The sequence below is a fragment of the Cygnus olor genome, chromosome 8 (genome assembly GCF_009769625.2).
Source record: "Cygnus olor isolate bCygOlo1 chromosome 8, bCygOlo1.pri.v2, whole genome shotgun sequence".
Classification (NCBI taxonomy): domain Eukaryota; kingdom Metazoa; phylum Chordata; class Aves; order Anseriformes; family Anatidae; genus Cygnus; species Cygnus olor.
Genome location: NC_049176.1, coordinates 20,155,206 through 20,180,808, shown reverse-complemented (window position 1 = coordinate 20,180,808; position 25,603 = coordinate 20,155,206). Strand labels below are relative to the sequence as shown.

Sequence of the window (25,603 nt, the reverse complement as noted above, 5' to 3'; positions counted from 1 at the left end):
AGTAATGATAGTGCTATAGCTGACTATCTCAGAGCAAGTTGTATAGGTCGGTGTCATACCTCTTTGCTACAGTTGCAGTAGCGGGGTGGTACAGACTACTTTCCGGGCACACAAAGTCTATTTGGGGTCTTACGTAACTATGCAAGAGATCTTTAGAGAAAATTACAAAACCAACCCTTCACCACATCTATGGCAAAAAATATGAATTTAATCAAAAGACCATCAGAAAGAGTTGTGTACCCAAAAGCCTGTCTTTATTTTCCAACTTTTGTTTACCATCTAAATAAATGAGGTTACTTAGTAAAATAAATATAAATAACCAAGCTTTGTGTATTGCCTCCCACAAATCTAGAAGTGGATTTTTACAGCAGTACCTGGTCATCAACAGTGTCATCAAGGATTTTCTTCACTCTTTTGATTGCTTCTTTGCTGGAAGATGCTTGTGTCTCTGGATCTTCAAATGTTACCAAACGTACCATTTTTGCAGGAGCTTGGTCCCCAGCTTGAATTGTGACTTGTATTTTTTCAATAGGTGCCTCTGTGTAAACTGAGATTGCACAACAATTAGTATCACTGTTAGTAGTAGCAACTCAATAATAAAATAAGCCAAATTTTGCTATGATTTATACAGACATTCTTCGCCATATATATATTTCTTGTGTTGAGTAATTTTAAAAAAATATTTCAGTAATCGCTGAAGTACATACTGGCAACAAGCGAATTTTACAGTGTTAGCATAATAATAGATTCTTTTCATGTCCGTAAACAGAATGATCTTTTTAAGATTTAAGTCAAGTGAATTGTGAATTGGATTGCTTAACCAGATAACAACTATGGGTGAGTGAATCAGGCATTAGAAAGGAACTGAGGTTTACTCATGAATTGCAAAGAAAGGCCCAATGGTTAGGCCTGATACTTAGGAGACCTAGATTCAGTGGCCTGCTGTGCTTTTGCTTTTTATGATCATGGATTAAGACATTAAGAACTAGATCCTGACAGGGTTAATCCATAATTCCCTTTAAGAGTCTGGGTTTTTAAAATGTAGTTACAGGACTCTGCATCAGATCTGCTGCCCATGTCCAATTGCTCTTTGCTTGCATCCCAAATCCAATGATTCAGGACGCATCAGACACGCTCTGCAGGTACAGATCAGCTCTGCTTGATGCTGGCCATGCAGAGAGGTATTGCGCCGCATGGCCACTTGCTGGGAAAGCTGGGAAATGGTTGCTCAAGCCCATGGGGGAGAGGTGGATTCCTCCTGCAGTGGGGTCTGCAACCAATGTTGGCAGGGCTGAAACGTCTAATAGTAGTTCTAGTGGTATTTAAGATACTATATATATACATAAAGAAATATATATATATATGCACACATCCCCGCCCATCCACCCACCCACCCACTCACCCACTGCTTTCTTTTTGTGCACAATTCTATTTACCTGGCTTGAAGCTCATTCTAAGGGCATGTTCTCCAACTAAGTAGTAAAGAGGCACATTTTTGATAAATGCTGCATGTATGCTCTTCCTCTCAATACACACTTGAACCCCAAATGTACTTGCATTGGAGCATATAGACTGAACAAATGGCTCCTTCCGGGAAGAAGAATGTCCAAAGGAGAACGAATTTCCTGATGAAACATCTTCTACAGACTGTCTGTCCTATTAGATAATGCACACATCAAGTTAAACTGGACAACATTAAGAGAAATACTTGTATGCTAAGAGTCCTGTTTCAGTAATAGATGCGTATATTATGCAGAAGGAATTAACCAGTTTATTTGAGATTGCTAGGCTGTGATATAGAACAACTTGGTTTTCAGTTGGACAAAGTTATCAACTGAATGCCTTGATTAGGCTATCTAGAGTAAAAGGAGATTCAAGCTGTAAGAGTGGAAAATTATGTCACAAGATAATTCTAATTTCTTCATTTTGTTTTCACAGAGAATTAAACTGTGTAAAATGATTCTTGACCAATCTGAGCATGCTGACTGGAGTTCTTTCTTTTGCTTTATTGTTGGGTCAAACTACAGAACCTTCATCCATGTCCACACAAATTCTCTCTCACTTGAGATCTGACATGAATGTGAGAATATATTAACCAGAAATACATTATATATAAATTATATATTAATATAATATATTAACTAGATCACAGAGATTTCCTAGATGGCCAAAGCCTATAAGATGTTTGAAATTTCCACTCAAAGATATGTAATTTACTTGTAATAAATGATGTTTGCAGAAGAGTGAATGAAAATTAATTAAAATTAGAACCAAATCCATGAAGTGAAAGCTATGATTTCCTGGAGCAGTGAAGCAAAAAGCAAAAAACACTTAACCATAAGCTTTCTTTTCATACATAATGCAGAGTTTGAAATTATTTTTACTCAGTTTATCATGTCTCACAAAATTCCAAACTTGCATGAACCACACAGAAAAAAAATGGAATTTTAATACTGATCCTTTCTTTCCAAAGGGAATGATAATGATAATGGGAAATGCTCTAATCAGTGTCATTTTTTCAGTTGCTGCTCATTCAAGAATAACCACAGAGTGAAATATTTTCAGGAAGAGCACATAGGCACAAAGATCTTTGCTTGTTCCAGGATATTGGAAACTGCTCCAGCTGATGGTACATTTACCTATTGACTTTTTCATATGAAAGTGCTGTACTCACCCTCTTTTTGTCTCTTATTTTATCTGAAAAACCTTCGGAGTTGCAGGATGACAATGAAACCTGAAGAGGACAATGTATTCCTCACCTCTGTCAGTATTTTGTTGAATGAATTGTCATGGTGATGCCTTCACGATGCTGCCCATCATAGAAAGCCTGTAGTGGCTTTTATGGAAAATTGTAGCTCAGGAAGTCCTCTGGCTTGACACACAAACTGCCATCCATCCTTGAATCAGGGTGCCTATAGGTGTTAAATTTGGCTCTGCAAATTGATCACCGGAGCATCTCACGAAATGTTTGTGGCTGTCCCAGGAACGTAATGATTGCATGATGATTGTAAAGCATTTTAAAGATTGTGGGCCTATCCTGTAGATGGCAGTGTAAAATTAATTACCAAAGCAAATGCTCTTTTGGAAAAGTGTCACAAGTCTGTTGTGATCACACTCCAGATTTTAAAATAATGCTTCCACAGGGCTATTTGTGTTATTAGATTGAACCTGACTTATTCTGTGCAAAGTAGCTTTGGTCAGAGGTGAGTCATACGTTTTCCTATGGAGAAAAGAAATGGTCTCCCACTGATTAAAAGCCAAAAAAAAGAATAGTCAGACACTACATCAGTTACCCTGATGTTATCAGTCTCGCCTGATGCAGAATCTGAATCGAAGGACATCTTCATTATGTCAAGCACTGCTTCAGGTCGAAGAACTGGAGTCATCTTACTAGCAGCCAAATCTTCAATATTTCGTGTAACAGCAAATGTCTTAGACCTGCAGAATAAACATTAAAGGGAACCTGTATCAATAAAGCACTGCTGAGGAAAAATCGTAAAAAATGCCTTATAGCACGTACTCAGCAACAAGTATCGTACCTTGCAAATTGCTTTACAGATATTTACAGCATCTTTCCTGCTAGTTGTATTTTCAAGGATGGCTAAGAGTGAATAAAGACATGGACCAATCTTGGGCCAGATATCTCACAGTTAGGCTTTTGCAATCATGTGTTGAGCTTAAAAGAACTGTACTTGGTGGGATCTCCATATACCTAATGGCTTGAAGAACAGCCCACTTAGAAGCTGGGCTGTGGACTATGCTATTAAATTTTCGAGACTCCTATTTTGATTTTTTTTTTCCTTTTAAAATTTTAAACTTCTGTGTATTCACTGCTAAACTTGTTTCTCATTTCTTTTAATATTATAGTTGGAAAAATACTGTCATAACTTCAAAAAATAACGTGAGGGACTGGGGAGCTACTGAATGTTATTTCCTGTTCAACATTTTTAACCTCAACTTGTCAAATTAAGTATCTCCAGCTTGATCTAACTGCACTGGTACAGACACATGGCTTGGAAAGACATCACAGAGAGGATGTGTTGGAAGGTGAAGAGCCTACTTGGGTAAACGTGTTCAATACATTGATTAAAATGTTGTGGGGTCTAAGAGTATTAGTATGGATCCAGGATAAGTGATATAAACTGTGGCATGAGACTGAGACTCTCATGGCTAGATATCCTGATGCCCTGGCTCCATAACCTACATTCTTCACAGTGCTGTGACAACCATGAGTTTTGTTTTGTGTCACAAAAACATTCTTGAATACTAAACATTTTTGACAGGTGAAAACCTATTTCCTTCAGCTAATAAAATTGCGCTAGCTCTACCTTATTAGCTATTTATCATAGCTAACATCCAGCTCAGAATTCCCCACATACTGTTTCTCACATATGAAGTTGATCTGCTTGCCCTGGGGCTTTTGTGGTCCATCAATGGCGGTGGCCTTTGTGACAGTAAATGGAAAGATGATCTGCAAAATGGTCTCTATTTTAATATGGTCCGCACTGTAATAGCCTGAGCAATTCCAATCTAACCTATTTGAAAGATGAATTTGTATTCATTTGATAGTGCTCTCTTCCTCTTGAAGGCTCCTACTGTGCTGTGTGCACTGTAAAGCACACAATTGCACTTCATGTGGAACACCTCAATAAAACGTGTGTCACCTGTGGGCTTTGTTTTCTTTTCCATCTCTCTCTTTTTTTAGATAAGGACATGACAGCAACGCTCCATGCTGGGTGAGAGGAGAACCTTGAAGAATGGAATCTGAAATAAAATATTCTCCCTAACAAGCTGAGGGGATAAAAGAAAATACAAATCAACTTGCATTTCAGATGGCTCATCTGGGTAAAGGGACAAAAAGGGAAATGGCTTTTATTTTAATCCCATTCAATAATTCAAATGACCACTGAACTTCAGTCTGGGTCTCCAAGCAGAAAGCCCTGGGGTTTCTTTCCCTTTTTTTTTTTTTTTTTTTTAGGCATTTTTATGCCAATAGTCTACTTCTGCCACCTAATGAAAGTAGAGGATCGATTCCTCCCTGTTGAGCACAGAGAGCCAACAAATGTAGCTGCATCACAGGTGACACATGTCAATGTCTGCAGAATCACATGGCACAGTAAAAATAGGCTACAAGAGCCAGCTCTGGTGCTTTAACAAGAAAAACAGTCACAAAGAAGGCCTAAAGCTATGGTATGAAAGAATCTGTTCTCTCTGATCCCAACACAAGGGAGAAAAAAATAAAAGGGAGATTTTCCAATATATATTAGTGTATTTTTTTGGTTGAGAGAAGAAGCTGTGCTATAGTATAAGCCAAATTCACTGCAGGGGTAAGAGACAAGGAATTCAGCTGTGTTGGGCCCACTGATATTTCAGGGAGTGTGGCCTTACACATGGAGACAGAAGATCTCAGTGTCTGTTTAAAACAAAAACAACAACAATATCATTGAAAAACTATTTCTTCAGGTTTTAAAGCACAGCAAGACATCATATCCAAAGAAATAAGAAGCAAGAGACAATTTTCCAACCCGATCTTTAACTCTCTTTCTGCTATGGTGAAATGAAAATGTTTGCCTTTCCTGCACATCATCTTTCTGATCTTGGAGCAAAGGTGTTACAAAAACAGAGGCTTGGACTGCAAGTCATTTCTCTCCTCTATCCCCACACATGCAGCATGGTGAGCTCACGCACTGCGTACACTGGGTCTTCTGCATTTTCCATTACATGTTGTATACATGTTGTGTACAGTGTTGTAATTTTGTAATTCAGCCTTATAAATGTGAAGCAATTTCTGCTTATCCTACAGTTGAAACAAGCAAAAAAGCCCCATGGTAAGAGCTCTATTCAAGATTATGTATATACTTCAGTAGCCTGTCATTATGAATATGTGATATATTTGCAAAGTGTATTCTCTGGCAGCTCTCCATATTTATACTTTAATCACAGGGCTCTAATTTTTCCTTAAATTTATTTGATTTTTACTTCTTCCTGTACATTTTGTTTAAAAGTATGTTTAAACAACCATCTGTAGTATACCAAATAATTATGCTAAAAGAGCCTTAAAAATAACTATTATTCTTAATTAAATTTAACTTTGATGGAATTGAATTGAAACATATGCTATATATTCTCTTCATGCTATGATTAATTGTGCTCTGATTTTTGCTGTAAAGAAAGTTGAGTCCTTAGTGTACTGATTTGTCTTGGGAATGCAATCTCTCTATCACCAAAGTTTTTGGGCTTTAATTTTTTATTTTTTTTGATTGCTCACCTGAATTTCTTTTCCACTCCTGGATATTTATATAAATCCCACAACTGTGACAGGTTATAACCTGTACAGTGTGTAGGATGTAACTGAACTAAACACTATTGAAGACTGTTTACTTCTGGGTGTGAGAGATGAAAACTAGAATAATTTTACATCCTGACCAGCTTTAATGTCAAGGTACTACTATAGATAGCAACTCACTGACCATCAAGACAAGTGCCTAATACTAAAATATTTCAAACAGCTTACAAACAGCTGAAAGACCAATAGTTTTCTAGAACCATTTCTTTGAATGGAGCATTTAAAGTTAATAGGGGGAAGTGTCAGAAAATTTCTAAAATATTGAATTCAATAGGTTCCTTATTCTTTGGTGGAGCTATGCAAAAGGAAGAGAAAGTCCATCTTAAATTAAGACTTTGGACAGAATGTATGTACATCCTTTCTCTTTATATATCATTCCTGGTTGTTTCTCTTCATACCTTTAAGATTTTACTTTGTTTGTTCTATGACCTCCTCAGTGATGTGGTTCAGTGTTACATTCTCTAGTTATTGCTTTGCCTTCTCTTGTACTCATTGCTGTTTCATTGCTCTGTGTGATTTCCACCAACCATTTGTTTTGTAACAGTGAACAGGAATGCTTTTCGGAGAAAAATTGATGGTGCTAAAAGTTAGCTAGTGAGTATTAGCTTTCTCATATACTTGGCATTATGGAGCTATTTCCAGCTGACTACTTCACTTTATAAATGATAATGCTGCAGGGTCTAGAGGAGGGCTTGGGCTGGAGCTGGTGGACTCCTTGGCTATGATCCCCTATGTCTGTTACTGACTTATTTTATACTTTCTGGCAATACATTTAACCCTTTTGTGTCTGATTTGATTTCCCCTTAAGTCAAAGGAGGAAAATATTTTTTATTTTGGTTTGCCAGAAGGATCTTTCTGCTAAAATTTGTAGCTCTGCCTGAGGCTCTAAACTCCATCACAGTGTCCAATATTCTCATTCCAGTTCAGCATCCTTACTGAGTTCATTAATATCCACTTTGTCCTCTCTGATGAGAACTAGTGAGATCAGGTGCCTGCTGTCCCTGGTGACCTTGGGAGTATACTGTCTTGGCATTCACAAGAAACTGAACAAAACATTCGCTCATGGTGCCACAGCAGTTTGCACACAGCTAACAGACTCTCTGTGAACTGCTGAAACTCTCCCTCCTCTGTGTGGAGAACCTGATTACAATCATGATTGATGGAACTGAGGAATCATAGTAGGGAGGAGGATGTGATGTCAAATACCTAATAGGCGGTTCTGTGACCATTGAAGAGCAAGGGAGAATAATGATTAGCTTCTGTGGTGGCTAAACTGAAGAGACCTGCAGAGCTTCTCTGGGCCAGCAGCCATGAATGCTAATTGCAGCTGGATCAAGCAACTGAGCTCTTTTGTTGTGGCTGTATTCTTAGAGCAGAAACTTATTAACATTTCTGCAGCTTGTATAATAGCTGATTTCTGTTGTCAGTGATGCATTTTTCTTTGTTATGAATTTTCAGCTTGTCTTTCTCAGTGGTTTTTTTTTTTTTTTGTGTGTGTGTATGAAGGTTTTTTTAAGCTTTGGTCTACTGCTTTGATTCCTTGGACATACTCGTTCTGTTTTATCCCTCTCTTTATACTTGTATTTCCATCTGTTTTCATTTGTTTGGCATCTGGCTACAATAGTTTTCCAGAGTGTATTGTAATTGCATACACTGATAATAAATCAAGTAGACCGAACAGGCAAGAAAACCAAATGGCAGCTACAGGGTGACAAGGTAAAAACACAAGAAACACCAAGTCCTCTGTGCTTCCAGGCACCAAATGCAAATTTGTATGGGTTATCTGTTACAACTGATAGAATCCAGATGGCTTATATTTTACCTAGTGTCTTCAACCCAAATATATATATTGGGATAGAAATTTTATGCCTTGTGAGTTTCAAATATTTTATGAATCTCAAAAACTGAGAAATGGTAATTTTCAGGTCAAGACCACAGAAAGTAAAACATATTTTCAAGCAAAGCTTTTGTACATGTCCTTTCATTTAAATTCAATAAACTACACTGATCACTCCAGTTACTCAAGCTGTTAGTCAAAGGCAAGATCCCTAAGCAAATGTTCCATTTAATTTGGAAAGACTCTACAAGGCTACAAAGAAAGATAAGTGCTATGACTTACCTTACAGTAAATAGGTTAGTCTCTTCTTTACACGGAGGAATTTCAGCTTTGATACTTTTTTCCTTCATCTGGACAGTGGCAATAACATTCACAGGTACATGAGCATTAATCTTGGTGTGTGCTTCCAACCCTGCCTGGATCATGTTTGTGTTGATCCCAATTACAAAGGTCATATCCTTAGCCATGCTGAAAAGTTAGAATGAGAGGGTAAAATTATGTACATACAGCAAACAGCTGTTGAAATTTTTGTGGCCTCTGTCACTTGGAAATACAATTCTTTCAATTTATGAAAAATATTTACCTTAGACTCATTTTGGATCGCAGCCTAATGTTGGCTTGCAGTAACTCAGTCAATCTGAAATCAGACCTTGGAGAAGGTGTAATCTGTGCTTGAACTGTTAGAAAGAAAGTAAACAAAGTGTTAAAAATCCCCCCAATCCTGATAACCATGTTTGTTTTGCTCAGGTGTTGAAATACTTTACCATTTCCTGCCACCTTTGTGATAGAAGAGTAATAGAAGCTGGTCTCCACTGGGAACCCAACACAGGTAGGCACGATACGACGGATCTCAGAGGACAGTAAAGCCTTGGTCCACTGCCTCCCTATGCCACTTTGAAGGTTACTGATTAATCTCCTTATTGAAGGGATTTTTTCATCAGGTCCATACCATGCCTGCAATTACAGAGTTCAACTTGTCTAAATAAGCTGAGCTTGAATATCATGATCTGTGTCATTAACTGTGCCTCAGGGGAAGGTCTGCCAGCAATGATTATAGCTAATCCTGATCAAAGTTTGAATTTATTTACCTTAATACTAAAGACAAAAAAAATCTCTTGAATTAAGAATTTAAAAAAAGGGGGGGAGGGAAATGTGTGGAAGAAACAGTGTTTTAAAGCTTTTGGTGCTTATCTATCTGGTGGTGTTTTTGAAATGATACCTGCAATGCATTTTGGATGGTGTTTTTATCGAGTCCACCAAAGAACAACTCTTGGCCAAATATCTTCAAGTAGCCTGAAGCAAAAGGTTTGTCACTCGGGAGTGCCTTCCAGTCCGAGAGCTGCATGAGAAGAGGAAGAAAGTCTGGCTCTTCGTAACATTTGGCAAACCAGTACCTGACAGATTTTCCTTTTTCCTGATAATTTACCGTTTTCAGGATTTCCCTGAAGTCATAGTCAGTCTCCCAGTCCCTGTCAGGAGAGTAACCTTTAGCAAACACCTCCTGCAGTCCTTCAACTGTTATTCCCACCTGTGGGATGAAGCAAAATGTAAATGCCAATTGGATGATGGTCCTGTGAAGGTGTGAGGGGCAAACTGCTGGTAGACTCAATTACCTCAAAGGGATCAGCAACTCTTCCAAGGAAATGTGTCCGCAGGTGGGATATTGCTGTTGTTGGAATTAAGCTGCCTGCATTATTCAGTACCAAATATTTAGCTGCCAGTCCACTCATAAGGAACTCTGAAGAGAAATAGGTAGTAAAACACAGCCTAGTTAGTATTTTAAAGCCACAGTGTGCAGATTGTATCAATTTACTAATTGCATAATACAACTGCTACAGCATGGTATGAGAAAGGCCAGAAAACCCAGCTATAAAGCTGATGTTATAAAACAGTCACAAACAGAATATTCTGCATTCTTGAACTGTTAATGGGCAAAATTACAAGTCCCCTGCTCATTGCATGGTGGATATGCTATTTTTCCAATTGCTTCTGCTATATCCTTTACATCCGGTCAGATTCTATAATGCCAGCTTATGAAATGCTTTTACAAGACATCACTTAAGGCAACTTGACAAAGGGGATCAGAAATGAAAACAGATTTGCCATCCTTTGCTAATAGTTTAAGAAAAAGGGATATAGATGTCCTGTAAGGACAGATGGTGAGGTGTAGATTTGTTTCCCAGATGACTCAGAGGCAATTTAACACACCTCGTTCCAAATGCTGTAGCTCTTTACATAAAATGAACTAATTGTTAAATAATTGTTAACTATTGGGTAAACTTCAAACAAATGTAATTTTTGGCTATTTTCTCTTCTTTAGATTTATCATCTACAATGTTCTTAGGTACAGGTAATCAGTGCAGAACGCAGTTATATGTTCTTCCTGATCTTGGCACAGCTTTATGCAGTCCTGTTTTCTGAATTAAAGTAATCCCAAGGCTTTTCTAAGTTTCCTTAAGTTTCAAAATGAACTAGGGCAGCACAATATGTAGGCATCCCTGTTGTGCTTCCTTTATTCCAACCCTCCTTCCTTTTCCAATACTAGACAGAGAACAAGAAAATATTTTAGGAGTCCCTATGTTAAATTTCTGCTACCCTTGTGTTAGACATAGGCACCATATACTGATTAAATAGGCCCTAGAATTCTAACACCACCAGAAATCAGCTTTGGAAATCCAGGATAAGTGCAGAGCCCTAGAAAATGCAGACCAATAATTTCAATACCTGTGCAGAAATTACTGATGTATTGTAGGAAATATATTTTCAAGTGTTTATAGAATCATAAAGTATCCTGAGTTGGAAGGAACCCACAAGGATCATTGAGTCCAAATCCTGGATTTGTAACGAGAGGGAGTGCGACTTTGGCCTCTTTCTAGAAAAGGAGTGATTAAATTCTCATAAATTATTTAGCCATAATTTGAAGACTAGATTATTGCTTGGTTCAAAAATGTTGATATTTATGAATACTCAGGCCCATGTGATTTCTCTAGTGCCACTCTCTGTGTTTCAGACAAAATCTCACTAGTATGCTAACACCTTGTCATTCTCTTTTGAATTTGCGCATGCTGACAGAGGCCTGAATGATCCTTGGCCCTAGCTCACTAAGTTTAGTATCTCACATTAAGTTTAGTATCAGATTACAGAGACTAATTTTGATTTCTAATTTCTCAGGATAGATTCCGACTTTCCAGGTACTTGAGAAACAATCTGTTGGAAAGGCAATCCACTTAGTCTGCAAAATCTCTATGAATTGACCTCTCACTAGGTCACCTTCACTCTCCTTCTGCATGAAGCTCCTGTGTTACCCAATGTGCTATGCACTCTGCCTACAAAATATGCTGTTCAGTAACAGCTCCTGTGATCAAAATACAAACATTTATGCTATCCCATAAGAGGCAATTTCCCATGGCAGAGGAATCAGTGGAGAACCTTCAGCAGGCAGCCAGGGAAAGAACAAAACAAACAAAAAAAACCACCACATCACCTCATTTATTTTCCTATAGAAAATAAAAAACAAAATGGTATCACACTGGGACGTTACTATAAACTGACTTGAGACTTGGAAATAAGAAGACTAGATTTTCTCTGAATGAATTTAGCCAGAGCAGTCCTAGGTGTTACATGTTCTGGCAACTACAATGAGACATAGTACTTTCGGCAAATTTATTAAAGCTCTTTTTGTGTGGATGTTTTCTAACCCATGAAATCTGTTAGTTACAAACAACAAAAAAAAAGTACTTACTGTTACTTCATAAGAAATGTTGCTCGTAAATATGTAAATAATTAAACAAAATTCATCAACTTAAAGATAGTAGTTTTTTTTTTCTATACCTTAGGCATTATGTAGCTCTAATGCTCTAAGAAAATATTTACCAATGAAGAATCCTACTAACTCAGTGAGATGATGCACCATAGCCACTTCACTGTGAGAGTGTGATGGCACCTGTATATATCTGACTAAATATTTTACCTCAAGGAAGAGGGAAAGGAAAATCACTGATCAAATAACGCAGTCTTTGATACCTATGAATATTAGTAAGCATATTTCATTATATAAATCTGTAGAAAACCCTGTACATATTGAGAGTCAGATTCTGTTAGTTTCCATATTGAGCAGTACCTGGGTCGTCCATTTGATTTCAGTGGCAGTGTGCAGAGCACGAAGCACTATTTGAGGTGGCCATGTGTGACAGATTCCAGATTAGAGGTACATTCAACTGACATTAGTGCCTGTCATTAAAAATTCAGCACCTAGCACCACAAAGAACTGTGATGCTGAGGGCACATTTTTGTTTTTAGCAAGAAAATAGGTACTGCATTACTGCTGTCACTATGGTAACTCTTCTAGAAGGAACTCACTGAAACACATTTCACCCGTGGCTAGTGGTGACAAATCAAATCAGAAAACTGGAGGATGGAGCCTCCTCCCACACCAGTGTAATTGAGGATTGACTTCACTTAGCTGACTGAATTATACAAGTCTAAGAATTAAATAAGTGAGAAAAGGAACACGTGTTCCTTAGTCTTCAGGATGAGAAGTTTAAATTTCACATCTGCATTGCTACCAAATTTGTGACACTGGCATTCACCAAGAATTAACAGCAATTCAATTCACTTTCTGCTGCATTTTGAGGCTACAGCCAGAACAAAATAATCCATTTCACATAGTCCTCTGCCAACTACCCTCCTGTGTACTGCACCCCTCTTTTTCACTGTGCAAAAATACAGGCAACTTCATTTTTAAAGCAAAAATAAGGAGAAAATGAATACCTAAAACCTGAAACACGTATCTGCTTATTTCTGGAAAATGCATCTCTCTATGAATGCATTTTAAATGGTACAAAAGTTCACACAGTGTGTATTATCTACTGTATTTCTTTGGACACTCTCTGCCTCCATCTCTGAGGAAGCAAGCATGTGGTATTGTGGTTGCTGTGGTATGTATTATACTCAGTTTCATTATAGACCAGACTAAATGGTCATATAAAAACCATGAAACAGGAGAAGGGCAACAATAAGATCTACAAAAGTCTTCCAAAACCCCCTCCTGTCCCAAAAAGAAGGCAAAAGTACTTGCACACTTAACACTGCGGGTTTCAGATGTTTGAGTCTCTTTTTCTATTGATGACTTTGAAAAGAATCTTTATATATACCAGTGAATAAAAAAAGTGCTAAAAACATCTAAGTCCTTCTTTAGATAAACAGCATGTGTAAGGAGACTGTGTTTGTAGATATAATCTCTCTAGTCTGCCAGCTACGTATGCCAAATCACTGAGGCTGTCATGGTCATTTACATGGGGGAGTTGCTTAAAAAACCCCTACTGGGAAGAGTAACATAAATGGGAAATGGAAATAGGTACAATTTGGCCCAGAAAGAGATGTCCTCTAATCTGGTCCTCTCCCCTCTAACTGCCAATGCTCTTGATTTTTCTATGTGACTCCCATTGATGTAACTGGTGTGATTGCAGATCGCATGCATGGATATGCTCATTCCAGTAAAGAATCTTGGAAAGAAGGTGCAAGAAAAATCTTTAGACAACATGCTTGAGTTAGCTGCTCATGGGTGCAATGAATTGTTATATCTGACCATTTTTGCTGTTTCACTGGGCACTACTGTTGGGGTGAAGGGAATTTAGCATCATATTTGAATTCAGAAAGAGTTGTACATGTTCAACACTGGTAGAAATTAATCCACTTCAGCAGTAATTTAGGTCCCTTCTGTTTGTTTGGTGCTGAACAATGCTATGAAATTGTTAAGCACCACTGAGACTACAGCATTTGATACAGAAACATGTGCCTCACTGGCTAATGAAAATAGAGGGTTAGAGCCCCATAAGCTCTCTGGTAATTTCATGCTGGCAGTGTGCAGTGCAAAATACAGAAGAACCTAAATACTCTCAAAATGGAGAGCCTGAGATTTATTTATTTATTTATTTATTTATTTATTTCCACGGAATGTAGGAGAATATGGAGCAACAATATGCAGCTAGTGCAATTAAACTCTCATACTTTATTTTTATACTTCAACCTGTATATATTTCCCTAAAAAATCTTCAGGATGATTACTATGGGGCAGGGATGGGGGGGTATGTATCTTACCTTTAAACATACTGAAGCGGAAAACCTTGCTGAACTGATATCCAGATCTGTCAAATTTGGGACTTAGTACTCTGACAGCCATTCTGCAGGCAGAAGCCCTGAAAAAAATCAGTGAGCACATTAACACCTCAATTTGTCTGCAACAAGTTCTTCATCTAGAGAAATGAGGCAGATTTTCCTTACATCACTTGAAGATCCGGAGCTGTGCTTCTACCCAGGGCCCTCAGGTGAGAGTAGATGAAACTTGCCACTTGCATGCTAGGTTCCTTCAGCACAGCATCAGCTAATGTCATCAGGATTGGAATACCTGGCTTGGTTTCAAGCAAAACCACTGCAGCTAACATTCGAACCTGAGGATGAACTCTGTGATTCAGGAAAATCTCAAGTGTGATAGCCTGGACCTGAAAATAATTCATACTTTCAGATTTACTCTATATTTGAAGAGTTTTCTAGTAACCATTCATCATCAGTGAATCATCTCTTCATCACTAGTACAGTAAAAATTTGTATTGTTTAATTATTATGGTAACGATATTCCTGGTTTCAGAGTTTGAGGGCAGGAAGGGGCATTATGGTAATGTATTCTGATTCCTACACGATCAAAGCCATAGAACTTCACTGGATAAGCATTACACTAAATCTATTGTCCCTTGTTAAGCACTAACGAATTATATCTGTAGCATAACCAAGATGAAATGTAAGTAAAAGAGACTTCAAGAACCCACCACATATCTGAGATGTGATTTCAGTGATCACTGATCCCTACATATAAAGGTATACCTTACTTCTAACCATTTCTCCTGGGGCTCTTTCTACCAGAATAAAAAACAGTTTACTATCAATAATCTCTATGCCATTTAGGCAATTTAAAATTGTAAGCTTATGCAACAAATGTAATTTTCACAGAACTACTCGTGACTGATGTGTTTATCGTGTACTATATTTAGTATCAAGACTAATTTTGTACTGGAACCATACACTTTTGCACAAGCTGCACTGAAGTGTTTGACCTCAACTTCAAACAGGATGGAAATGGTGTAACACCAACTGGCCATCCCTGTGCGAAGTCCTTTCTGACTGGGACAGTGCATATACATGCTCTCTTCTGAAATGTCTGATTGAGAAAACTTCAACAAACTTTGCAAACAACCTGAATGATGTCATTAATTTGACTATATTGATTATCAAATACCAAGTGTGAAAAGGATGCAGTAACTTCCTTCTAAATGCTACTAACTAAATATGGGTGTGTAGCTGGTTGTAAACCAGGGATTAAACTGGTTTTTGAACAATGCACAATCCAGTCATAGTCATTAACCTGCTACAGATCAATTTTCTCTAAAGTAAATGCATATAAAATGGAACCAAACAGCAGTCTGGGTCACTTGTGGAAAGCTGGGCCAAAGGGCAAGCAGAGATACAGCATTGTTTCCAAACACCAAATCAGCTTTTTCCTTCCCCAGCAAATAACCTAATTCCTACCCTTGCTAGTCTCTCCATCCCCCCACCCCATTTTCCCTGTCTAGCTCCTGCACTCTAGTAAATTGTTTCTTTATTCTTTTGCTTAAAAGCATACCCTGGCACACTATTGTCTGTGGATCAATATGTGTACTCAAACTGGGAGTCACATGCAAAAAAAATAGTAGTATAATGGAAAAAATGATACAGATTAGTAGGAGAATAGTTAATGAAAACCTTTTATTTTACTTTTTATGTTAAGAATAGTCTTATATAAAACAAACAAAAAAATTCAATATCAAGAAAAAAGCTTGAAAATGTAAGGTTTCCTTTTAGAAGTGGATTGCTTTAAGGTGAAAATGATTGTAAAGTGATGTCTGTGGTAGATGAGATTATGCCTGTGTAGCCATTGTATGTGATATCTAATCATTATCTCGTTCAGGGACAAAAGTCACATTTAGTAAATGTTCTGTTTATGACTTAAACCCACACAATGTCTGTAAATTTGTAATTAGGATGCAAACCTCTAGTATCTATTTACAATAAGATCCAGTCTTGAATTACGATTAGATGTGACACTCAGTATTAAATGTCAATTATCTGAAAACCTTGTTTTGTGGTTCTCTCACATACCAAAGTTGAAGTAGCACTAAACACATTTTGGTCAATAACTTAGCTTTCTGTCTAATGTCCTTGGAAAATAAATGTTTGCAGTGGAAATACTGATTTGTCTTCAACAACAGGGTAATGAATATACCCTTTTAATGGGATTTTTGCTGCTTTCTGAAATACTAGAGGTTAATGTCAAAAGGAATAAAACATGATAACTTAGGAATGGTGAAAGAATTAAAAAAAAAAAAAAGCCCAAATATATTATAGCTACATTTGAAAAAAAAAATCCTGCTACTTTCTCCCTTATCCCCCATCATCGATTAGCACCAATACGTTGACTTATCGCGTACAACGGAGACTTTTGTTTCCTTACCATTTTTGGGTCTCTTATGCCTATATTTTTCAGGGCCATCACAGCAGTCGCATGGACTTTGAGTGGCAGATCTGAGGCACCAGCTGTATATCCAGGCAAAAATTTCTTGATGTGCTTGATGCTGGCTGGATGTCCCACATTTCCAAGGGCTTTCAAGGCCAGGGAAATTTCTTCTGTGTTAGACTTGCTCAGTGCCTCTCCTGCAAAGCCATGGAGTAGCTGAAAAAGGAAAACAAATCTGTTGAGTTCAATTCCAGCTCTTATCTATACTCCATTCCACAGCCTATGTTTGAGGCTTGACTTTGATAATTTCAGTTTGTTCAACTCACTTACTTTATTTTTTTTAAATTCTTTTTTATGCTCATGAATAGGACACTTTATTCATGGAAGTATAGCCAAGAAAGCTGCTATGAACAGCTTCTTCATCATTATGCCTTAAAGTTATCTAATAAGATTTTTAAAGACAAAATTAGTGGATAGATTCTAGTTCCTACTGCTTTTCAGGGTGAGTTGAGAACCCAGCAATAAAGTCCTTTGAATATCTCTGCCTACTGTCTGAAGACAGGTGCAAAAATGCAGATATAATTTAATCCTTCAGACCCTTAAATAAGATTCCTGAACAGATAGGGCTAGTGGTGATGTCCTTCAATGTATCTGTGACAGCAACTTTTTAGTGTGGATTGATAGCCAGGAATGAGATCATCAGGTCACTTTACAGCCTTCCTTGTAAGTAACTGGATCACACTTATATTTATGTGGCAAGATTAAAAATAGTTGTCTGAAGACTCTGAATATGAGAAAAGAACTATATCCTAGCAGAAAACTTTTACAAAGAAAAAAAGAAAAAGCTCTACAAAAGAAACACAGATGTTGTAGAATAATTTCAATACAGTTCCTCTGTTTTAAAATATTAAAATTTTAAAATGCATTGAATGAGGCTACATAAACATTTGCTCTGGGAAAGAATTTCCATTCCCTGGCACTGGGTTTCTTAGATTTTATTAGCTCAAGAGCACTGGTTGGAATTGTAACACAGGAAATGCATGTAGGAACATCAACCATGCCTACATACCACAGGAAAAAATAATGGCAGGCATACAATGTATTGGTAAAACCCTGTTTTTACTGAGGGTGGTGGACTGACCAGTGTTCTGGATTGAGAAAACTTATTTTTCCCTCTCTCTATCATTGGCCAGTTGGACAACCTCTGTAAACCATGACATGCACGCCTAGAATGGGAAAATGTTATTTACTGCCTATTTAAGTTGTTTTCAGGCATGCTGAGTAAAAACATTGCAGAACAGGGATGTTAATGCTGTTACTGAAACCTTATACTCAATGTGGATGATTGGGCTCTGTTTCTGGCTGGAAAATGTCTGAGCTACACAGCTTTGAGCAAAACCCTGGGCTTTTGTGTCATTCAGTTTATATATCTGTTAAGTGCTTATATCTAGAAGTATTTCAGAGCAGTGCCATGGGACTTCATTATTAATTGGCAATAAAGCACTCAGAGATACTCAGATAGAAAGTGCCATGAATTATATGAGGCTTCTTCTCACTCTCTTTTGTGTGTTAATCTGAAGATAAGAATGTTGTATTTAACCAACTGGGGTTCCTTTCCCCAAAGGAAACAATGTACTTAAGTGAAATACAGATTTCTGAATAATGAGGAAAGAACTCAAGACTTAATTCTTCTTTTAAATGATACATAAAAATTTGGTTACCTGGAGACATTCAGAGCAGGAGTCTGATGAGGAGCACTGTTTGTGGCACAGTGATGCATAGCTGAGATGGCAAACCTTTCCAAGTACAGTACTTGAGCGTGGACAATGCTTTTTCACGATGAGCTGGGGAGAAAGCAGTTATTTGTTACCACCATTAATGAAAAGAGCAGCAGTATTAGAAACAGTGTTTCTGCAAAATTCAAGGCAATACTAGGCTTTTTATTTTTTATTTTTATTTTTATTTGTATTAATGGGTTTATAGTTATTCAACGGATATTACTGTTATTTGACAATGCAATCACAAAGTAATTCCAAGTAACATCTGGAAGGCAAATGTGTTGCTTTTATAGTGTTTTGGATTTAAAGTTGGTATAGACTATAATCTGAAAGGAGTAAATAAACCAGTTATGAAATGGATAGGTTATTAACTGGGCACACATTATTCAAAAAACATTCTTAGGTGTTTTATAATTGCTTCAGCTATAGATACAAAATGAAAATTTGAGATCCATTGTGAATGGAGTTCGGTACTTTGAGCAGACAGGAATATTCATATAAACGTAGGAAATGATGGGAGGCAACAACGCACTTTGAGTGGGAAGCACAGCATTACCACACAGCAATGGCCAGGCTGTCTTCGCTTTTACAGCTGGCAAAACTCTATTCTGATATTCATGGTCTTTACTGAGGATAGGCAGAGATAAGTATCTGCATTTGAGGGCAGAATTAGACCCTGCAGAATACGAAAAAATTGTAAAAATGATTAAACCTCCTACATGGGCTCTACATTGGCATAATTCCCTTGATTTCAATAGATCTGCTCTGATTTATATCCATCCTGCCAGGTCAATCAGGATGAATACACGGATATAACAAATATGTATTTCTTACTCCCTAGTCTTTGTAGACACTCTGTTAGGGATCCAATCTGATGTAACTATAAAGTACATTTGGACAAAGGAAGACTAGAAACCACTGTTTGCAACAATAACCTCTGTCACTGGGGAGTATTTCACTCTTTCTTTCCAGTTTTATTTTGGATTCATTTTTGCCCTTTTGATTTGCATTCTCCTCCCCTCAAGACACTCAGGAAATAAACTCCTTTCAACTTCGCTAGAGGATATAAAACCTTTATATTTTCAAAGCCTTTGCAATCTTGTCAAAGTAATAAATACAGCAGATGCGAAAATCAGTAAAGAGCGATTTGAGTGTTTAAAGAATCCTACTGTAGCTTCCTCCATCACGTCCCGAGTTGGCGTGCTTGAATGCAGAGCCACAAGCACTGACTGAGCCACTTCCCAGTTGGTGAGCTCCTGTTTTTCCATTTTATGCCTCAAGAACCTGAGCGCACGGTGACTGGCCACTGCAGGAAGTATATCCAAAAAGTAGCGCCTGGAATGGGAAAGGCAAGGACCATTTTCCAGATCAGTACTTGAACACAATAATTCCAGATGGCCTCCAACAGAGTTTATCAGTAGAAGATTCACTACTTGTATTGTTTGTACCTGTATGCTGGCCGATTTGAGAACCGTTTCCACACTGACTCGTAATTCTCCTCATTTGCAGCACGGAAGAGGTGCATAAGCTTGAGGGCTTTCGCTGGTGCATCACTGGGAAGCTGTTCGTATGTGGTCTCTACTAGGTCTTGCAGGCTTTCTTCTATCTGCAGGAAGATTAAAATGCGTGAAGCTCACATGCTGTTTCCCACGTGCACTGATTCTAATCTCCAGCCAAAAGTCTGTCAGAGGCTGAATTTACCTGGCTTTCCACATCTTTTATTTTGAATAAGTGGACAGGAAGCTGAAGCAATTCACTGCCAAACTGGTACTGAAGTGACCCACGTTTCTGGAATTCTTTTGGTGGGACCTCTGCCAAGTGCTTTTGCACATCAATCAAGGCAAGTTTCTGCCTGGAATGGAGGAAACCAGAGAGATAACATCACAAGATGCACGGTACAAACTACAAACTGTTTCTACCTCTCTGCATTACCATGCAGCTGCACTTTTTTAAAGGCTTTGGTTATTGAGGGGTAAAGATATTTACAAACAGATGGCATTAGGACACGATGCTCAGAACTGTACTCTGAGAAGGTGTTCATTTACTCAACAGGGCTCAGATCAGAGCCAGTCTTTCCTTCAACTGGAATAACACAGCTTGAGAATTTATGGAAGAAGTGGGAGGTGAGAAGCTGTGGCCTGAAAAAAATCACAGAAACTGTGTGTTGTGTCTTAAGGAGTAAACTAAGGATTAGGGAAAAATAACTGGTAGGAAAGTTTTTCAGAAATTATCACTTAATTTAAACCTTTTAAGATGTTCATAAAAGCTTTCACATGTCTGTGTCTCCTGGATGATTCAAAAGAAATTGAAAATTGTTAGATACAATAAGAAACGTTGTAGTCTTTTTATTTGCACTATTTCTATTTCCTCCCCATTTTGCCTGGCAAGCTGAATGTCCTGGGGACTGCAGAAGATAAAAGGTTCTCATGAAGTTTCAAATTGGATTTCCCAAAGAGGGACAGATAAATTCAGGATTACTCTTTGGAAAAGTACTCAAGTTTTTGGAAACTTTTCAAAGAGCACCAAACCTCTACCCTTTGTTATTAGGAATAATTCCAATGAGAGACTGTCTTTGCAAACATTTTCTGTCTGTGCTCAATATTCATCTAAAGAGATGCATCCTATGACACCAATTACGTTTAAAATAGGTCACTTAGGACACTATAATAAAGTTAGGCATTTGTATTTAACAACTGAAAACATTCCAAAAGCAATATTGTTGTACTACACAGTATCTCAAAATCTCTGTAGAAAATTGGCTTGTTTATTTTGGAATATCTGTGATGATCTCCTGTATCACTTTCTATCTACTCCTTCTTTACGGATTACAGAGAATGGCTGCAGAAAATATCGTATAACTACTTTCCAGACAAGCCACTAGAATTTGAATAGAAATAACTACAGAAGCAGAAGAGATTTTTTTCTTTTTTATACTTTTTAACTTTATAACTTTTTTATAAAAGTTTATATAATATTGTTGAAAAGGACTTTGGATCAGAAAGTATAACATCAAGTACACTTTAGCAGATTTAACTCCCTTTTTGAAAATGTGATGGATCTATTATGTTTTCATCTCCATTGTTTTGGGAAGGGATATATCTTCCTAGAATAGATGAGAAAATGTTAGACTCCAAAAGGAAGAACAAATGAATACTAAAGATAGGATTTAAATGGTGAAACAAAAATAAAACCTCTCTTGGCTTTAAAAGGTGCTGTAAGAGTCTTATGCTGAACAGGTCTGAAAAATCAACTCCAAATGTTTTAAGTCCTTGCTGCTAGATTTTCTATTTATTTATTTATTTAACACAGAGTGTATTGCAAAATTAACTTCTGAAAACTTGTATGACACATCAATATCTTGCCAGCTACGTTTGGCCCTTCTGGGCAATGCAAGAGAAAATGGGGAAGAATAAAGGTACTACCCTTTCTGGGGGCTCTATACCTGAAGAAGAATAGTAAGGATGACAGTCTATGTAGGCTTGCAGAGTGAGCTTAAATCAGCACTGGCCCCAAACTAACGATCACTCACAGCAGCCTATAATTTCATAAAAAGTACTACAGCTGTATCCATCTTTACCTAGATTGAGTGAGACAGGAAAGCTGCTTTCATCTTTACTGTTCTTTTTATTTTGGTTAGCCAAACTGAAAATATTTATCATATTAGTTAAGTTAATCATTGTTTTATTGACATGAAATTTCTGATGTTGCAGTTTCCAAGACTTTATATTATACCAGTAGATTCTTACAGAAAATGGAGCAATGCAAGATTACAGCAGTTGAAGAATGGGATTAAGGTGTAACTTCTGTACAGTGATATTCATTCAGAAAATGATATTCAGTTGGACTACCCTGTCTACCAGAATTCTTTACTAAAGCAGGTAACAAAAACTTTTCAATAGATTATTTTGATGCAGACAAATCAAAATATTTAAAACACTGAAAATCTGGGATCTTGAGCAGAGGCTTAATTTCTTAGACAACTACGTTCTCATTTTGCCCCAAACTTGTTTAAAAAACACACAAAATTTTTACATGTATTTTTCCCAATCTTTTTGCAATAAAAAACAATTTCCTATCAAGGAACAGTTTTGGTGGAAGATTTGCAAGCAGCCCACAGTACTTAGGAAGTATATCGGAATCCAAAGTCCTATCTAGCTTTCTTGTGAACTAGTCTCCAGGGTCTCTTACTGCATTATTATTTTCCAGGGAACTCTCTTTCAGTGAGTAACTGTCTTTCAAAGTATTTTACTGCAAATATATTAGTTCACAGTTTTTCAGATAGAATTACATTTGTTTTGGCTTTTATGACATAAATCAAATATCCTTGAGAAATAAAATAGTCTAACCCTGCCAAGTTTAGCTAACAAAATTTGGATAGTGATGTGCATGTTTCAGATTTACAACTAACAGTGAAGGTTGTTTTTATGAACTGTTTGGGGCTTTATGTAATTAAATACTGGCAAACAATAGACCGTGGAAGTAAAGGATTTATTTCAGTTATGGAGTTTGACCAGATTACTGAGATGCTGAGTTAGCTGCTGAATTGAAGGCATATGTACAGTACCTTGCTTCCACTATAACATTTCCTCCTGTTATCTCATTGAATGGTGCAAACTGGTGTATTTCCTCGACATCAGCTTGTGTGATTACAGCTTCATTACGTGCATATTTAATTTTGTAATTGTAAGTAGAAGTTGCCCGGGAATTCTTGTTTCTCTTTATAATGAAAAAAAGTAACAAAGAACATAGAAAGTCATTTAACTTCCAAATTCTGTGCCTAGAAGCTATTACATCACCCACTTCAACCCACTTATTTTCCAGGGCTGTTTTGCTCATTGACCACATGATGTGAATTCTGCCTGTACACTTCCATGGGAGAGGTCAGACACGCTGCTTGGCTCCGTTTCTTTTACTGCTAGTAACACTGCTAAGTGTTAACTGTTTTTTTCTTTTCCCAAGTGTAAGTCATTGGTTATTGCCTTGGGAAGGAGAGACGCTTGCTGAGCAGAGCAGCCAGTAAAAGCCACACAATTTCTTATTTCAAATACAGGATTATAATAAGACACAGAAGTATCTATCCTGAATAGCAGAAACTGGACTTAGTGTTTTTTTTTTTTTTTTTTTTTTTACTCTCTCCTAACAGAGGAGGTGAATTAACTCATGTTGATAATTAATGGTTTCCAAGCCAGCCAGCTGAGGTATATGTGTAGTACACAACAGTCCACACCACAGACCTCCGCTGCTCTGTGGATTTCATTTTCATACAGAAAAAAAAAATTCAATAGATATAACAGAACTGACTCTTCTCTCACTTTGGATGTTGCAAAACATCGGATAATGTGGATGCTAAATGTCTCTCTGCATTTGACTATAAAATATGTAAACATGATACTGCTCTAATTTACCTGCTGGCAGGTCCGGCATGGATGAGTGTATGCTGAACCTGTGACCACTTGGACTTTCTCTTCACAACTGTTCAGGTCCTTGGATTTGGTCACATAGACTAGGTTTGCTCTCTTGTTTTCTTGAATTGCATATGTTGTGTTACAAATACCTCCAATCCCAGCCTGGCAAAATAGAGATAGTGATCTTAGAAGTTTACCCCTCCACAAAGCTCCATCAGTTCCTCACATGGACTCTGCTGTTTAATTCTATATTTTCAAAATTCCTGATGGAAGTGCATGCTTTTTTATTCATTGTACTCTCTAGAAGGAAAAATGGGATGATCTGTACTTTCATTTCCTTTTTACGTGTAACAGGTTACCAGTAAGCCAAACCAGACTTTCCCTGAGAGAACTAAAACATTTGAGAGCTTCCCTGAGACAAGATCTGAAGCCTGAGAAAAGATGGGTAGTGATTTCCAGTTAGAGCTGTTGATTATGAAATACAATCTGAGGAATATTAATAAAAAGTGCCAAAATAATGTGATCAGTCCGAATGAAATCTCAACAGCAAAGTATTTTAAGGTTGGAGATGACATTCTGCCCTTAAAATTTGCTTTTATAGATAGCTTAAAAATGCCTATGGAACAGGCCTTGGAATATCAGATGATCTGTCACGATACGAACAGCAAGAAGTAAAAAGAATTTCAGGACAGCAGGGTTTTGATTGTGGGTTTTCTTGAGTGTGCAGTTTTAGCTCAGATCTTCAATAATATTTCAAGCATATATATTTATAAGAGCTCTTAAATCTCCTCAGTCAGTGAGGAGGTTTTGGAGAGGAAAATATTTGATTGCATTTTAGGAGGAAGGGTTATTTTCATGATTTTTTTATTGTTATTGATAGCATAGCCACTCCAGAGAGCAGCTCTGGGCTATGTCAGAACAGCAAAATGTGATGGTTGCAAGGCAAGTCATACCCACTCTATCTTTGATTTAACAGCATTCCTGAAGACACAGTGGCTTCGGTAAGGGCTAGGAATAAGAACCCACATGCAGGCTTTCGAAAAGACTTGTACTCTGCAGATATAGGTATGGGGCTCCTCTGCAGACTTCAGGGTGAGGTAGAGACATTTAAACTTTAAAGGGGAATGTGGCTTGGTGGGATGAGTTAGCCTCATGCATTACTGGACTTGTAGGGTTATTTAATTCACAGCTAGCTCAGATATCCTTGCCCTACACCCTGTAGGCTGTGAAGTAGACTTGCCCAGCTTAGTCCTTTAAACCTGTGTGCAGCTCGTATTAAGGGACTAATAATGCTTATCTTCCTTTACAGAGAGAGTTGAGATTGTCAAGCAAGTGTGCCAATGCTCATTAATCAGTTGCTGCCTGAGAAAAGCAAAGAAAACTTGGCAACGATTTTAGGAGGTGAAGTCACATATATTGCTCAGCTATGAGAATGGGACATATTGCTAACTGAATTAGAAAGAATGAAGATGTAAAACTAGATATGAGAAAATAGAGCTGCAGAATATGCGACACCACCACCCGGGTTTTTATGTGCAACAAGCAGCACGATATTAAATAATGCAGTTCCTTTCCGAGAAAGAGCTCCAGTTACATAAAAATACATTTAAAAAAAATTAGTTATTCTGGTCTGCGTTTTCAATAAAAATAACAAATAACATGAAAGTATAATAATTTCAAGGTTTTTGCTGA

General features: G+C 37.4%; 1 protein-coding gene across 1 annotated transcript in view; it reads right to left on the bottom strand.

Moving 5' to 3' along the window:
* LOC121074056 (vitellogenin-1) overlaps window positions 1–25,603 on the bottom strand; it is a 43,139-nt gene that overhangs the window by 13,227 nt on the left and 4,309 nt on the right. Inside the window, exons 5-22 of the mRNA XM_040565747.1 lie at window positions 23,912–24,073; window positions 23,071–23,222; window positions 20,208–20,358; window positions 19,955–20,112; window positions 19,676–19,841; window positions 18,450–18,572; window positions 16,726–16,944; window positions 14,466–14,683; window positions 14,283–14,380; window positions 9,797–9,921; window positions 9,610–9,711; window positions 9,403–9,522; window positions 8,948–9,137; window positions 8,767–8,860; window positions 8,466–8,651; window positions 3,294–3,438; window positions 1,437–1,656; window positions 375–547 (exon numbers count right to left, since the gene is read on the bottom strand). Of these exons, the coding sequence (XP_040421681.1) occupies window positions 375–547; window positions 1,437–1,656; window positions 3,294–3,438; window positions 8,466–8,651; window positions 8,767–8,860; window positions 8,948–9,137; window positions 9,403–9,522; window positions 9,610–9,711; window positions 9,797–9,921; window positions 14,283–14,380; window positions 14,466–14,683; window positions 16,726–16,944; window positions 18,450–18,572; window positions 19,676–19,841; window positions 19,955–20,112; window positions 20,208–20,358; window positions 23,071–23,222; window positions 23,912–24,073 (2,802 nt within the window). The remainder of the gene's footprint in view (window positions 1–374; window positions 548–1,436; window positions 1,657–3,293; window positions 3,439–8,465; window positions 8,652–8,766; window positions 8,861–8,947; window positions 9,138–9,402; window positions 9,523–9,609; window positions 9,712–9,796; window positions 9,922–14,282; window positions 14,381–14,465; window positions 14,684–16,725; window positions 16,945–18,449; window positions 18,573–19,675; window positions 19,842–19,954; window positions 20,113–20,207; window positions 20,359–23,070; window positions 23,223–23,911; window positions 24,074–25,603) is intronic.